At 58.1% G+C, this 12855-nt stretch overlaps 1 protein-coding gene across 3 annotated transcripts in view; it reads left to right on the plus strand.

Moving 5' to 3' along the window:
• ING5 (inhibitor of growth family member 5) overlaps positions 1-10793 on the plus strand; it is a 19608-nt gene extending 8815 nt beyond the window's left edge. For all 3 annotated transcript variants that reach the window (XM_015587859.2, XM_015587858.2, XM_025045413.1), the window contains exons 6-8: positions 5856-5991; positions 6169-6230; positions 7671-10793. In XM_015587859.2, the coding sequence (XP_015443345.1) occupies positions 5856-5991; positions 6169-6230; positions 7671-7713 (241 nt within the window). In that variant the 3' untranslated portion in view covers positions 7714-10793. The remainder of the gene's footprint in view (positions 1-5855; positions 5992-6168; positions 6231-7670) is intronic.
• Positions 10794-12855: the final 2062 nt, after the last annotated feature.

The raw sequence follows: 12855 nt of genomic DNA on the forward strand, positions 1-12855 counted from the left end.
CATTTTTCTTTCTGTGCTTTAGTTTGGGTAGTTTCTATTACTCTATCTTCAAGTTTTTCTTTTTACTTATTTAAATTTCTTCATGATGACATTGGTTAACAACATCCACTAAGTTTCAGCTGTACACTTTAACAGTAAGGCATATACATGTTTACACTGTGTGTTCATCTCCCATAGTTAGATTTCTGTCCGTCACCACATATTTGACCCCCTTTACCCTGTCTCTAGTAACCCCTAGTCTATAGTCCATGTCCATGAGTCTCTGTTTGTCCTGTTATTTGTTGCTTTTAGGTTTGTATCCCAAATATAAGTGATACCATATGGTTTTCAGCTTTTTCTGTCTGACTTATTTTGCTTAGCATGATTATCTTGAGGTCCATCCATGTTGTCGCAGATGGCAGTATTTCATCTCTTCTTCTGAGTAATATTCCATTTTATAAGTGTACCACAGCTTCTTTATTCAGTTGTCTATCGTAAGACACTTCAGTTGCTTCCATGTTGCTGGCCACCATGAATAATGCTGCTATAAACCTCCGTGTGCAAATATCTTTTTGGATATGGGTTTTCAAGTCTTTGGGGTAAATATCCAGTAGAGGAATTGCTGGATCATATGGTAGATCAATTCTTAGTTTTTTGAGAAACCTCCATATTGTTTTCTATAGTAGCTGTGCCAATTTGCAGTCCCACCAGCAGTGTATAAGGGTTCCTTTTTCTCCACATCCTCTCTAATATTTGTTATTACTTGTCCTGTTGTAACAGCTATTCTAACCGGTGTGAGATGGTATCTCATTGTGGTTTTAATTTGCATTTCTCTAATAGCTAGCGATGTTGAGCATCTTTTCATATATTTGTTGGCCATTTGTATGTCCTTTAGGGAGAAGTGTCTGTTCAAGTCCTCTGCCCATTTTTTAATTGGATAGTTTGTTTTTTTGTCGTTATCGAGAGGCTTTTTCTTCCTTGTCTGATGTAATCTTCATCTCCATTAGTGAATCATTCATTTGAGAGATTTCCTTCTCAAGAAGTTCTATTTGTTTCTTTTCTATACCTTATGTTTCTCCTGTTACAGTCATGTTTTCCTTGATATCTTTAATATACGTATTTACAATGACTTTTTAAAGACTTCTCTTCTGATTCTACCTATGTCATTTCCAGGTCTATTTCTTTCTTCCTTTTTTAAAAACCAATTTATTAAGGTATGATTGGCATGCAAAAAGCTGTGCATATTTAAGGTCTATAATTTGATAGTGAGTTTGCCAGGTCTGTTTCTCTTGACTGATTTTTCTCCTAGTTATAAGTCATGTTGTCCTTCACGTGTCTAGTAGTTTTTGATTGAGTGCTAGACAGTATGTATTTTATGTTGTTGAATATCTGGATTTTGTTGTCTTCATTTAGTGGGTGTTGAATTTTTTTAAATTTTTGGTCAGTAGTTTAATCTCCCGTGGATCAGCTTCATCTTTTGCAGGTTTATTTTAACCTTTCTGAAAAGCTTTTTCTTAAAGGGCCAGATAGTAGATATTTTAGGCTCACAAGCCACGTTGTTTTTGCTGGACCACTCAGCTGTGCTGTTTTATATCGAAAGCATCCACAGAAAATACGTAGATAAACAGCATGGCTGTGTTTCAAAGAAGCTTTGTTTACAGAAGCAAGCGCCCGGCTGCCCGCGTTTTGCTAGCCCCTGGTTAGGCATCCTGTACTCTAGGGCTGGCTGGGTGTGACCCTTCTGAGCTCTCCTCTGAGCGCCCTTGGAGTGTGATGAGGCCTCTCCACTCTGTCGGCTTGGAGCTCTGGGAATTGTCCAGCTCACAGCTCCCCGGCTCTCTCAGCCTGTACACAAACAGCTAAGAACTCGAAAAACAATTTCTTTGCAGATTTCCGGAGCGAGTTCTTTAGGTTCCTCCTTTGCAGCACCCGCCTCCCAAATTCCAGCAGCCTCGCCCTCCCTGAGCGTTGTGTTTTTCTCCTCAGTTCTTGACACCCATGCTGTCTGTGTTGCTCTGCGGGCTGGAGTGTGGAAAGTGCCTCCAGGCAGAAAGCCCCGGCGATCGCTGGTGTCACCTTGTCTGTTTACCTTCTCTTGGGATCGCGGTCCTGTGCCGCCTTTTGTCCAGGGTCAGGAAATGGTTGCCGCACACATTCTGTCCAGTTTGCTCGTTCCTCACAGTGGGAGGGCACGTTCGTTTGGTGCCACTCCTGTGTCATGGTCACAAGTAGAAGTCGTTTTCTCTTCTTTTTTTAGGTGAGTCCTATAAGTATCTTTAGTATGTAAGTTTTTCTTCTATACCTTTCTTTTCTCCATGGTTTTCCTTTTGAAGGACTGTTCGACTTGTAGAGTTTCCCAGAGTCTGAACTTTGCTAATGAGACGTGAGCCCTGGATTGCACGTCTTCACTGCACACTTGGACAGCGCTGCTCCTTCGCCCAGTGGGGTCGGTGACCTCGCACCGGAGGCGCACAGTCCCGAGCGTGCTCTGTTGAAGCCCGAGTTCTGTAGGTCTGGGAAGGGGCTAACGCCAGCCGTGGACACTGCTCCAGAGGGGCCTGGAGAGGCTCTGCCCTAGCGGGGTTCTTGTCTGTCGTGTGGCGAGCAGGGCTCTGCCAGCTGCAGGTGGCTGAGGTCCGAACGCCGATTTCAGACGCTGTGGCTTTCTGCTCTGGAACACTCATTCGATGCCCTTTTTTTGGATGGATTTTGGTTCCCTTGTGAAAAGTCTTCACGTATGTGTCCATCCCATTCACGTATTCTCTCTAATAGCTGTTTCATGACCCCGTCTGCTGATTCAACATCTGGGCCACGTGTGCTTCAGCTTCTGTTAGCTTTCCTCTTGCTTGACAGTCACGAGTTCCTGCTCCTTTCACATCATACAGTGTTTTCATCTGTCCGACCTTAGGGCTGGGGAGTGGGATTTCTGCTGTCCCCCGGAAGGAGCAGGGTGGAGGCTGGATGTCCCCCACTTAGACCCAGTTCCCTCTGGTGTCTGAGAGCATGAGGGGGGGCCCTCTCGGTTGCTGACTGAGGACCCGGAGATCTGGCTTTTCCTTCTGTCTCAGCTCCGGCCTTGCTGTGTCCACGGTCGCGCAGGTCCAGGGAGTGGGCCGGCTGAGTCGGAGGCAGGTGCCTTTCCCGAGGATGCGACGGGTGACTTCACTCTGCCTCCCCGTCACTCTCTGCGAGGCCCTTGAGTCCAGTCACTGGACCGTGGAGTGGCAGCCCGTGGGTGTCGCCAAGGGTGGCCCCATCGCCACCCACCCGCCCTCCTCAGTTTTCCATTGTCTTTAACACGTGGTTTTAGCGCTTCGTTGAGTTTGCGTTTTAACTCGTATGGCAGCCGCGTTCTCTGTCCTCCTGGGCAGAGCTAGGGGCAGCCGTGCCATCTCCGGGGAAGAGCAGTGTGACCCTTCCTCACCCGAGGGCCCCCTCAGAGGGAACAGGATCTCAGCACTGGGGCCTCTGGAACAGGAAGTGCGCCTGGCTGCGCCTCAGAGACCTCGGTGATGACCCACCCTGTCGCAGCTGCCCTGCTGGCTGGCCGCTCTCCCTGACGTGTGTGGTGGTGTGCGTGTTGGTGACCGCTGTGTCACGGCGGAGGCAGGTTGCTCCGCCTTCCGCTGGGCTGGCCGCCCAGCACACAGGATGAGTGGACGTCAGGGGCAGGGGTGTCCGTGAGGCCGTCGGGGACCGGGATGCACTCGGCCCGTCCATGAGAATCCCTCCGTCTCCCTGGCAACCTGAGCAACGGCGCTGTCACTGCCACTTCGCAGATGCCGGACAGGCCGGAGGGGCTGAGGCAAGGGGTGCGTGAGGGTGTCCGGCCTGTCCCGACACCCGTCCCGGACCCCCTCGGCGCCGTGCGGGCAGCGAGGGTCAGAGCGGGCGTCTGAGTGAAGGCCTGGGCGGGGCTCTGAGGACATGGTCCTGAGACGTGCGTGGTGAGCCACTGCCCTGTGTCCCCACTGGCCTAGTGGCTTCAAATCCTGCTTTTGGGTAGGACTGCTTTGGCATGTCACAGCTTGTCTTCCCTGCCGGGGGGCTCAGTAGGGGCAGGGAGGCCCCCAGAGTGGCGTGCTGACAGCCTCACGGACGTCCCCCTGTCCCGTCTGGGGCATTGCACAAGCTCGGCTGCCCCGTTGCCATCCTGGGGACTGGCCTGGCCAGTGCTATTCTCCGGCAAGGCAGGGGATGGTTCTCCTCAGTCCCTGAACCCCAGGCCTTGGGTGAGCAGCACCCCTGCAGGGGCTACTGGGAGCACATGGGAGGGTGCCGGCTGAGGGGTGCCTGCCATGCCCAGGAGAATCCGCCTGGAGGAAGCCTCTACCCAGCAGGGCCAGAGTGAGTGGCGCAGACAGTGGGGCCTCTAGCCTGCCCTAGGACAGACTCGGCAGGGACATCCCTGCGGGCGCCCTGCCCCCCACCTGACTGCTCCCCCTGGAGACGCAGGAGCCATCCCCAGTCCTTGCTGGCTGGGCGGCGGCCTTGCTGCATGGTCCCCTCAACCCCTCCAGCCTCTCCTGCTGCCACCTGGATCTGGCCAGTGCCTTGAACCTGGAGTGGCAGGCGCGGGTCAAGCGGCCGCTGAAGTGGAGTCAGAGCTGGGGCGCGGGGAGCCAGGGCCCGACTGTTAGGGGGAGGGGCCCTGGTCACCTGGGGAGCACCCGGGAGGCAGGACGCAGCTGGTGGGGTGGGACCGAGTATCACTGGCCACGGTGACAGATCTAGGTTTCAGCAGAAGCAAGGAACCCGTGTCCTGGCCTGAGGACTTGTGATGGTTGCCTGAAGCAGTGTTCACGCTCACGGGAAGGGCACGTTCTTGTGACATTTGTGGTTTCAGACATGAAGAGAAAGCCCTGTGTGTTCCCAGAGACGGCAGAGGGAGGAGGCCCGGACCGGCCCGGAGCCCAGGGCAGCCTCGTGGGGGGAACAGCACAGATGTGGGGCCGTGTGGTGGCTGGGGGCGCCTGGAGCCTGGCGCGTGACCGGACGGGGATGCAGACCCACGTCACCCTCGCCGTGACACAGCTGTCTGGCCGCCGCTATGCTCGGCGCCCCTTTGCCGCTCGGGTTTCAGTGCACGTGTGTCCTTGACTCGGGGCTGGGTGGGGGCTTTTCTCTCTGTGCTGACGGGAGCGTCCTGTTTGTGGTCACCCGCAGCCTGCGGCCGTGTTTGAAAAACAGCAGAGCGCAGAGAGTTGCTGCCCCATCGCCTTCCTTCTAGGGTGGACGCTGCCGCTGTCTCCCTGCTCTGCTGCAGGCCTGGGGGAGTGGCCTGGAGGGAACGTGTGGGCAGCTGGGGTCCTGGCTGGGCCGCTGCTTAGAGACCCTGAGGAGAGCTGAGGGTGGACGGCTTCCCTGGGGTGATGCCGTCAGAGGTGGCCCCGGTGACGGGTGGGCAGTGCGGGGCTCCCAGATGGAGCTCGAGGGAGGGCAGGGGAGCTGGTGGGCTCCGTGGGTTTGGGGTGAATGTGCCCGAGGGATGTGCAGTGGGAGCAGCCAGCCATTCTTGCGGAAGGGGCTGGGGCACTGGTGAAGGCTGGGCTGCTCAGACACTGGATTGGTCGGGTGGGGTCCAGGCCAGGTTCTCAGGTGTCACCTGCTGTCTGCTGGTGAGTGGTAATGGAGAGGGCCCCCAGGAGGCTGAGGAGGGTCGACCTAGGGCAGGGGAGGGAGCCCCAGGAGCAGGCCTTTCCAGGTGGAGGGGCCAAGATGGGGTGCCCCCGAGTGGCCCTGGACACGATGCCGGTGCTGGGAGGTGAGCGATTCTCCCTCAGCCTCCCGGCACCTTTGCCCTGGCCCTTGCCTGGCAGCATGGGGGCGACGTGTCCCCCACCTGTCTGCCGCTCACCACTGCTGTCTCCTGGCAGGTCCGAGTTCACTGACACCATCCTGTCTGTGCACCCCTCCGATGTGCTGGACATGCCCGTGGACCCGAACGAGCCCACGTACTGCCTGTGCCACCAGGTGTCCTACGGGGAGATGATCGGCTGTGACAACCCAGACGTGAGTGTTGGGGCACGCCGAGGGGGGTTCTGGTGCAGGACGCGGGGCCTGGAGGCGGGGAGGCAGCCGGCGGCGTGCACCTGTGGGGCGGGGCGGGGCGGGAGGGGCCGCCCTTCTGCTTTCTGTGTGTGCACATGGGGCAGGTTGGTGACCGCCCGCCTCCCCTCTGCCTTGCAGTGTCCGATCGAGTGGTTTCACTTCGCCTGTGTGGACCTGACCACGAAACCCAAAGGAAAATGGTCAGTATGGGGCCGGGTCTCGTCCCCCCCGCCAGGCATCCGCGCATGCCGGCTTCCCCTACGAATGCGCAGGTGGCCGGGCCTAGTGGGGCCGTGCCTGCTGGGCTCTGGGTGCTCTTGGTGTGGCTTTGGGGACCAGGCCACGTCCCATGCTGGTCCTGGGTCTCCAGCCGAGCTGGCAGAGGGATGTGCGCTGCCCACCTCGCCTGGGGCGCACCGGTCACGCTTGCAGCTCTGCCGTGCTGACGCGGAGTGAGGCCAGGACGACAAATAAAAACGAGAGCCGGGGGCTCTTTCCCCCGGGTGGTGTTCAGGGGAAGGAGCCCAGCATCAGACAGCTGCTCCTCGTCTTGGTCCTGGCTCAGCTGTCCCTGAGATGTCATTTAAATCAAAACCTGGTTTTGTTTGCTTGTGCTCAGTGGGCACGTGTCTTGCCATGGGACCCGACCTGCTGCCGTCCCACCGTGCGTGATGCCGCCCTTGGTTGCGTGCAGGCGGCTCAGACACCCAGGGGGCAGCCTGCGGTCCCCTGGTCTCAGCGTCTGACAGCGAGATGAGGGTGCTGCGTGGTCGTGCCCCGGCCGTGTCTCCTCGGGCACCGGGAGGCACGGGGGAGTCTGGGAGGTGACGCAGCCGGCCCCTGACCGTGCCCACGACATGGGTGACGGGAACGTGAGGGGCGCTGTGGGCAGGGGAGTGGGCAGAAGTGGGGGGCCGGCCCTTCGCTGGGTGTGGGGAGGGACGGGAGGTTTGGTTTGGTTTGACCTGGGACATGCCGGGTTTGGGGGGCGGGAAGTTTGCCTCTGGGAGCAGTGGGGCTGTGGGGCCTGGGGCAGGCGGAGCTGGGGAGGCGGGCCCGGGGCCCATCTCAACTGTCTCCCTCCCAGCGGGGTCACTTCAGAGGCCACCAAGTATACAGGCTCTTCCCCCATCGGTTAGGTGGAAGCCGATGGTCATGTTCTCGCCGAGTGATGAGCACGATGCTGGGGCGCTTGCTTCTCTCCTGGCCTTGGAGGGGACGGGGCAGCCCCAGGGGCGGGGCGTGCTCAACCGGGGGCCTGGGCAGTCCCAGCCACACTCAGTCAGCGCCCCGTTGGGGTGCTCAGGAGGCTGAGGTGGAAAGCAGCGTGGACCGTCTGAGAGTCCCCGAGAGCCCTCTGAGCCTGAGGCTCCGGGCCTTGCTTGCCCAGGGTCCTGGCCACTCAGACTGCGGGTGTCGTCTGCATTTTGGTCACCGTTGACTCTGCGACCGCTCACGGTAGCAGGAGGGAAGCCGACGGCAAGCACACGTGCTCGATCAAGCCGCCACTCCGTGCTCGTGGTCTCGGTGCTGCTTCGCCAGCGCCCGCTGTCCCGGGGGGCCCGGGAGACGGGGTTGGGGCCTCCGGGTGCTGGCGCAAGTGGCGCAGAGGGCCGATGGCTGTGCCTTTCCTGTCCCAGGTTCTGTCCGCGCTGTGTTCAGGAAAGGAGGAGGAAGAAGTGAGGACGCGGGCCCTGGGCCGGGAGAGCGCGCCGTGGGCTCCGCCGTGCACGCTGCAGCGTTTTATCTTCATTCTGAAACGACCTTGTTCCGGGTGATATTTAATAACTCAATGGCCAGTTGTAATTCTGGATATTTCCTAAGACAAACAAACCCACCTGAGCCCTGTTTGCACAGAGGAGCAACCTCATGGGGACTTGCCCCCGTGGCTTCGCCCTCGTGACTTCGCGCAGAACCCGGCCAGCCGCCCGTGGCGTGCGGGGGGCGTGCCGGGCCTGTGGGCACCCCCGCCTGGTGCGTACACTGCCACCGCTCTGCAGCCAGAGCTGTGGGCCTCGCGTGGCCTGTCCAGTGTCCTGGGCCGCTCCCCGAGAGCCCGGCACGTCTTTCCATGCCGAGGGCATGCGCGGAGTGGCGGTGGTGACGGCAGGCTCCTCCCGCCTCAGCTCTGCCTCACTGTGACTGCCTTTGTCGTCTGGACTCCCGCCCTGCCCTGCTGGGGTTCCACCTTCCGGGCACGCCCTGGGATGGGCCGGCGGCCGCGGTTCGGGGCCCAGCACCGGCGAAGGGCGCCGTGGCCCGTGGGCTGGCGCTCCGGGCCTCTGGGAATCACAGACGTTTTTACTGTGAAGGTGAAGTTAGTGTAATAGCAGATAGCGTGTCTGTATGAAGTGAGTCCAGTCCACTAAGAGCTGACTTTAACCCGCTTGTGTCGCACAGTAGGTCCACAGCTTACATGGGGGTCGACAATTATGTGATGTGATTTGTGTATTTGTGTCACAGTAGCTGTTCTGGAATGAAGCTAGGAAACTAGGGTGTATTTTCTGTTTAATCAGCACTCACCAAACAATCTTGAGCTGTCTCTTTGGTACTAGTTGGGGACACTGCACACATTCGGTGCGTGGGCTCCATCTGTGATGGTGCCTGCAGGGTGACTCCTGGGAGTGTCCCTGGACTCTCCAAGGCAAAGTCAAGATTTCTGAAGAAAGAAGAGAAACCTGTTTTTGTCCTCATGCCTGAGAAAGACACCCGCGAGGTAGACTCGAGGTGCGAAATGTCCAGCTTCAGAAGAATCTCGTCTTCTCTGAGGAGGGTCGTCTGGGGTGACGCGCCGTCTCCTGCTTCTTAACGTTCCACCGAGCAGAGGACCCAGGCCCAGGGGAGCTGGAGACGCTGTCCTAGATGAGCTGTTCCTGCAGGTGACAGTGGGGATCGGAAGGTGGCCAAGGCCCAGCTGGAATCCCCATCTGCGGCTCTCAGCGGACCTCAGGCCACACCGGACGTGTCTGCACTGCTGTCCTGTGTGGGGCGAGCTGAGGGAGCAGGACTTCCTCCCGGATGACTGTGGGGTCACAGGTCAGCGTGTGCGACCTTTCCCGTCTCAGGCTGAGTGGTTCGGCTTGTCGCCGCCCTGTCCCTGGGCCCGGCGAGCACTCTCACAGCCGGCTCCTTCCTGGTAGGGGCGGCACCAGGCTGAGCACTGGCCACTCTGGGAATGAGGCACACTTGTATCTTGACTTAGCTCTGTGTTAACGCAGGTGTTTAAAAATGTGGGGAATAAATTGTGGAAAACTGTTTTCTTCACTCTTTTACCAGTTTTTGTGGAGAGCATAGGTAAGTACAGTAAGTGAGTTTGTGATGATTCTTTAGAAGCTAATTTAATATTTGTACTTCGTTTTAGAACACTTTGCGATTACTGTCCCCGGGGGAAAACAGTGGTGTTTGTGGATGTAGGTTGACAGCTGGTGGTTCTCATTGTCACCTGGTTTCCTGAGGCCTCGCTCATTCCCAGGAAAGGTGGCCAACTTCTCTGTCTTAAGCTTCTGTTTAAAATTCGATGCTGTCACCTTGCTTCACTGTAACGTCCCATGTATCGGCCTGTTTTAAGTTTCTGTGCTTATCTGTTTCTAGTGTTTATTTTTGCCAGGTACAGTGATATCACCAAAATAACACGCACACAGCTCTGAAGAAGACGGAAAGGAGCAGCCTCGGAAGGCTCCGCGGACGCTCTTGGGATGGTGATCGGCCTTCCTGACTGTCAGCACTGCACATGAGTCAGAACTGCTCGAGTGCTGTCTGCTCGGGAGGACTGTCACGGCACTTGGCCTGGCCGTGGGGGACGGCTGGCGCCCGCACTGCTCGACCACCCAAGCATTGCCCTGCACGGCCTGGCTGCCCTCATCCTGGGTCATTCGGGCCAGACCCCTGGCCGTGCTGCCAGGCCCCACATCTGATCCTGGGGGCGGCTCTGCAGCCAGCCCCGTCCCTTGGGTTGAGGGTTCTGGGCCGGGCCCAGCAGTGCCCCCTTGCAGCTGTCAGAGCTGAGGGCGCGCGGGCCCTCCGTGACTGTGGGTTATCGGCAAGGGAGGGAGGCAGCATCACCTTCCTGTTCTCAGAGCTGCACCGTCAGCCAGCACCTCGGAGCCTCTAGTTCTCCGGCAGGAGCCACGCGCTGCACTGATACAGTCTGCTAAGCTGAGCCCCGCATCTCTGGCTGTGCTCGTGGAGATATTGGCTGGGCTGAGGCTGAGTGACGGTGCCCACTCTGCAGGCTGGGGCCCCTGGGCAGGGGGATGCGAGACCGGTCCTGGCCAGGGCCGGGAGAGCTGCCCTGCAGTGGAGTCTTGCTGGGATACATGGGGACACAGCCATGTTCTGCAGCCACGCTGCACCTTGCCACCTTCCGTGTCCCTTGGCGGGGCTGCTCTGAGCAATAACACTGTCCGCAGAGCAGCTTCCCCACGTGCCACAGCCGGGCCTGCCCACCGCAGGGCTCGGACACTCCTGGGCACTGCAGAGGCAGCGTTTTCCTCGGTTTTCAGTGAATAGCAGTTGGTTTCATTACCTGTGTCGAGAGGAGTTTCAGAACGGGAAGTCTGAGAAAAATGTCCTCATTCAGGAGACAGTTCTATGAAGTTCCTTTCTTCCTACGTCTGTATTTTGTGGTATTCACCACATTTCATCCAAAAAGACAATGCAGCTTTAACATGAATGTTACGTTTTATTTTCAAGGGATTATTACGTCCCCTTTGTAAAGGAAAGATGCTATTGTAAATCTTTTTATTAAATAATGTAAAGGTGTATATCTGTATTTTTGGATCATGTTATAGATTATGGATCTATTGTTTAATAAATGAAGTATTTTTTGGAATGAACGTTAGAGAATGCATCCTTTTGGGAGAGGATAAAACCTAAGTTGTACCCAGAGATGGCCAGTGTTGTCCACGTCGAACTTGGAAGGGGCTGTGCAGTGAACCAGAGGGTGGTCTGCCGGCCATAGGACTGGGTAGGACCCGCACCTTGGTCAGCAGTCAGCTCTGCGCTTCCACTGTGTAGTGTCAGAAGTCGGTCCCCAAGGTGAGTGCCATAGGACACTTTATGGAGGCTTAAGTTGCTCTCAAACAGGCCTGCCTGCCAAGATCTGCATGGGTGTCAAGACTCCTGGGGAACTGAATGGTTCTTAGGACATGGCCTTGAGAGCATGGATGGTCAGAGGCCAGAGTCCCAGCGTGGTTGCCGTGACAGAGAGGCACAGCCTCACCCGTTTCCCAGACCTGGAGTCTGCTGCTGGCCGGCCCCCCTCTGAGCATTCCAAGGACACCTGCCACCCTTTGTGCGGGGACCGCCTGGGGAAGGGGAACGCCAGCAGTTTGGGGGGCAGTGGTCATCTTCACCGGTTCTGAGTGGTTCCTCGTCCCCAGTGGTCCGAGGCGCTGCTGGTCTGCTAGTCAGCGCGTGGGCCTAGGAAGTGACAGTTTGAGGATTGTCTTTCAGTGCCCACCATGTCACTGAAAAAACGTGACAACTGGCAGGCTTCCCGCAGTGACTGACCTGTGGAGCAGGGACCATGAAGGTGGGAAGGGCCAGTCTGGATGGCCTTCTTCCTGTCTCCCTGTTGGGACAGTGATGCAAAAGCAGAACACACCCTTGACAGGTGGATGCAGTGGGATGGACTTGACCCCCGGGTCACCTGCGGGAATGCGGTTTATGGAAGCCTCGTCAGGCCACGCCTCTGGCTCTGGCTCCGGTACCAGAGCAGATTGGCACGTGTGGCCCTGGGCGCGGCCATGGGCTGGCGAGGACCCATTTCTTCTACTTGAGCCTTGTCCCCGTGTTCGTGGACACCTGGCTCTTGGTAGCCACCTGGCCCAGAGCCCCCATTATCGGAACTGCCCACAGAGCATCCCATCTGTTGGCTGAGCAGACAAGGACGGGAGCTTCCAGGGTGGGACCCGTGCTGCGAGGGTGGGAGCTGAGCCCTGCTCAGGTTCCCTGAACGGCACAGTCAGGAAGGGAGAAGCAGTGGCATTGACCGTCCACGGACCTGGGGGCTGAGGTAAGGGATGGCAAGAAGCAGCTCCCACTGGGGCGAGGCCAGGGTGGGCACCGGTGCCACGGTGTGTGTGTGGGGGGTGTGGGGGAGGCCATGCCTGCAATGACACCACGGTAACATCCCTCAGGCCAGAAGGTTCCTTCCTCCCCTGCCCTCATCCTCCCATGCCCTGTGGTGGGCAGAGCCTAGTAGGCCCCACAGATCAGGGCCAGAGGGCGCACTGGGGCAGAGGGTGGTGGCCTAATTGGGGCAGCTGGAAACCTGCAGTGGCTGGAGGGGCAGTGACCCTGAGGGCTGCGGCTGGGTCACTGCCCCCGCCCAGCCCCTCAGAGGCCCTTCGCTTGATTCACAGGCCAGAGCTTTTGCTCAGGAAAATGTTCCAGCTGCTTGACCGGCAGCTTTGGGATTTCCTCGGGTTCTGCCTGCGAAGCACGTCTGCCGTGCAGGGATGTCCACCATTTGGCCAGATGGACCCAGGGTACCAGGCTCTGGGAGCCAGTCTCCTCTGGAGCAGAAGACCCTTGGGGGAGCAGGGCCCACTGTAGGAGGGAGTTGGCATTTACCCTTCGAGGCCTGTCTGGGTGGACCACCGGTGCCACGGCGGGAGTGGGGGGGGGGGAGGCCGGCCCTTGGGAAGCGGGTGGGCAGTTGTGCTGAGACCCCTGCTGGAAGGTGTGGGATGCGGGTCAAGGCCGGCTGCCCTCGCGGTGGACCGTGGACCCAGCTGCACGCCCGAGCGCACGGGGACCCCCTTGGGACTGGGGACCAGGCCCGAGGTGCGGTGTGGGGCCCGAGGGGCTGAGGACCGGGAC

Source organism: Pteropus alecto, unplaced genomic scaffold (genome assembly GCF_000325575.1).
Source record: "Pteropus alecto unplaced genomic scaffold, ASM32557v1 scaffold143, whole genome shotgun sequence".
In the NCBI taxonomy this organism is placed as follows: Eukaryota; Metazoa; Chordata; class Mammalia; order Chiroptera; family Pteropodidae; genus Pteropus; species Pteropus alecto.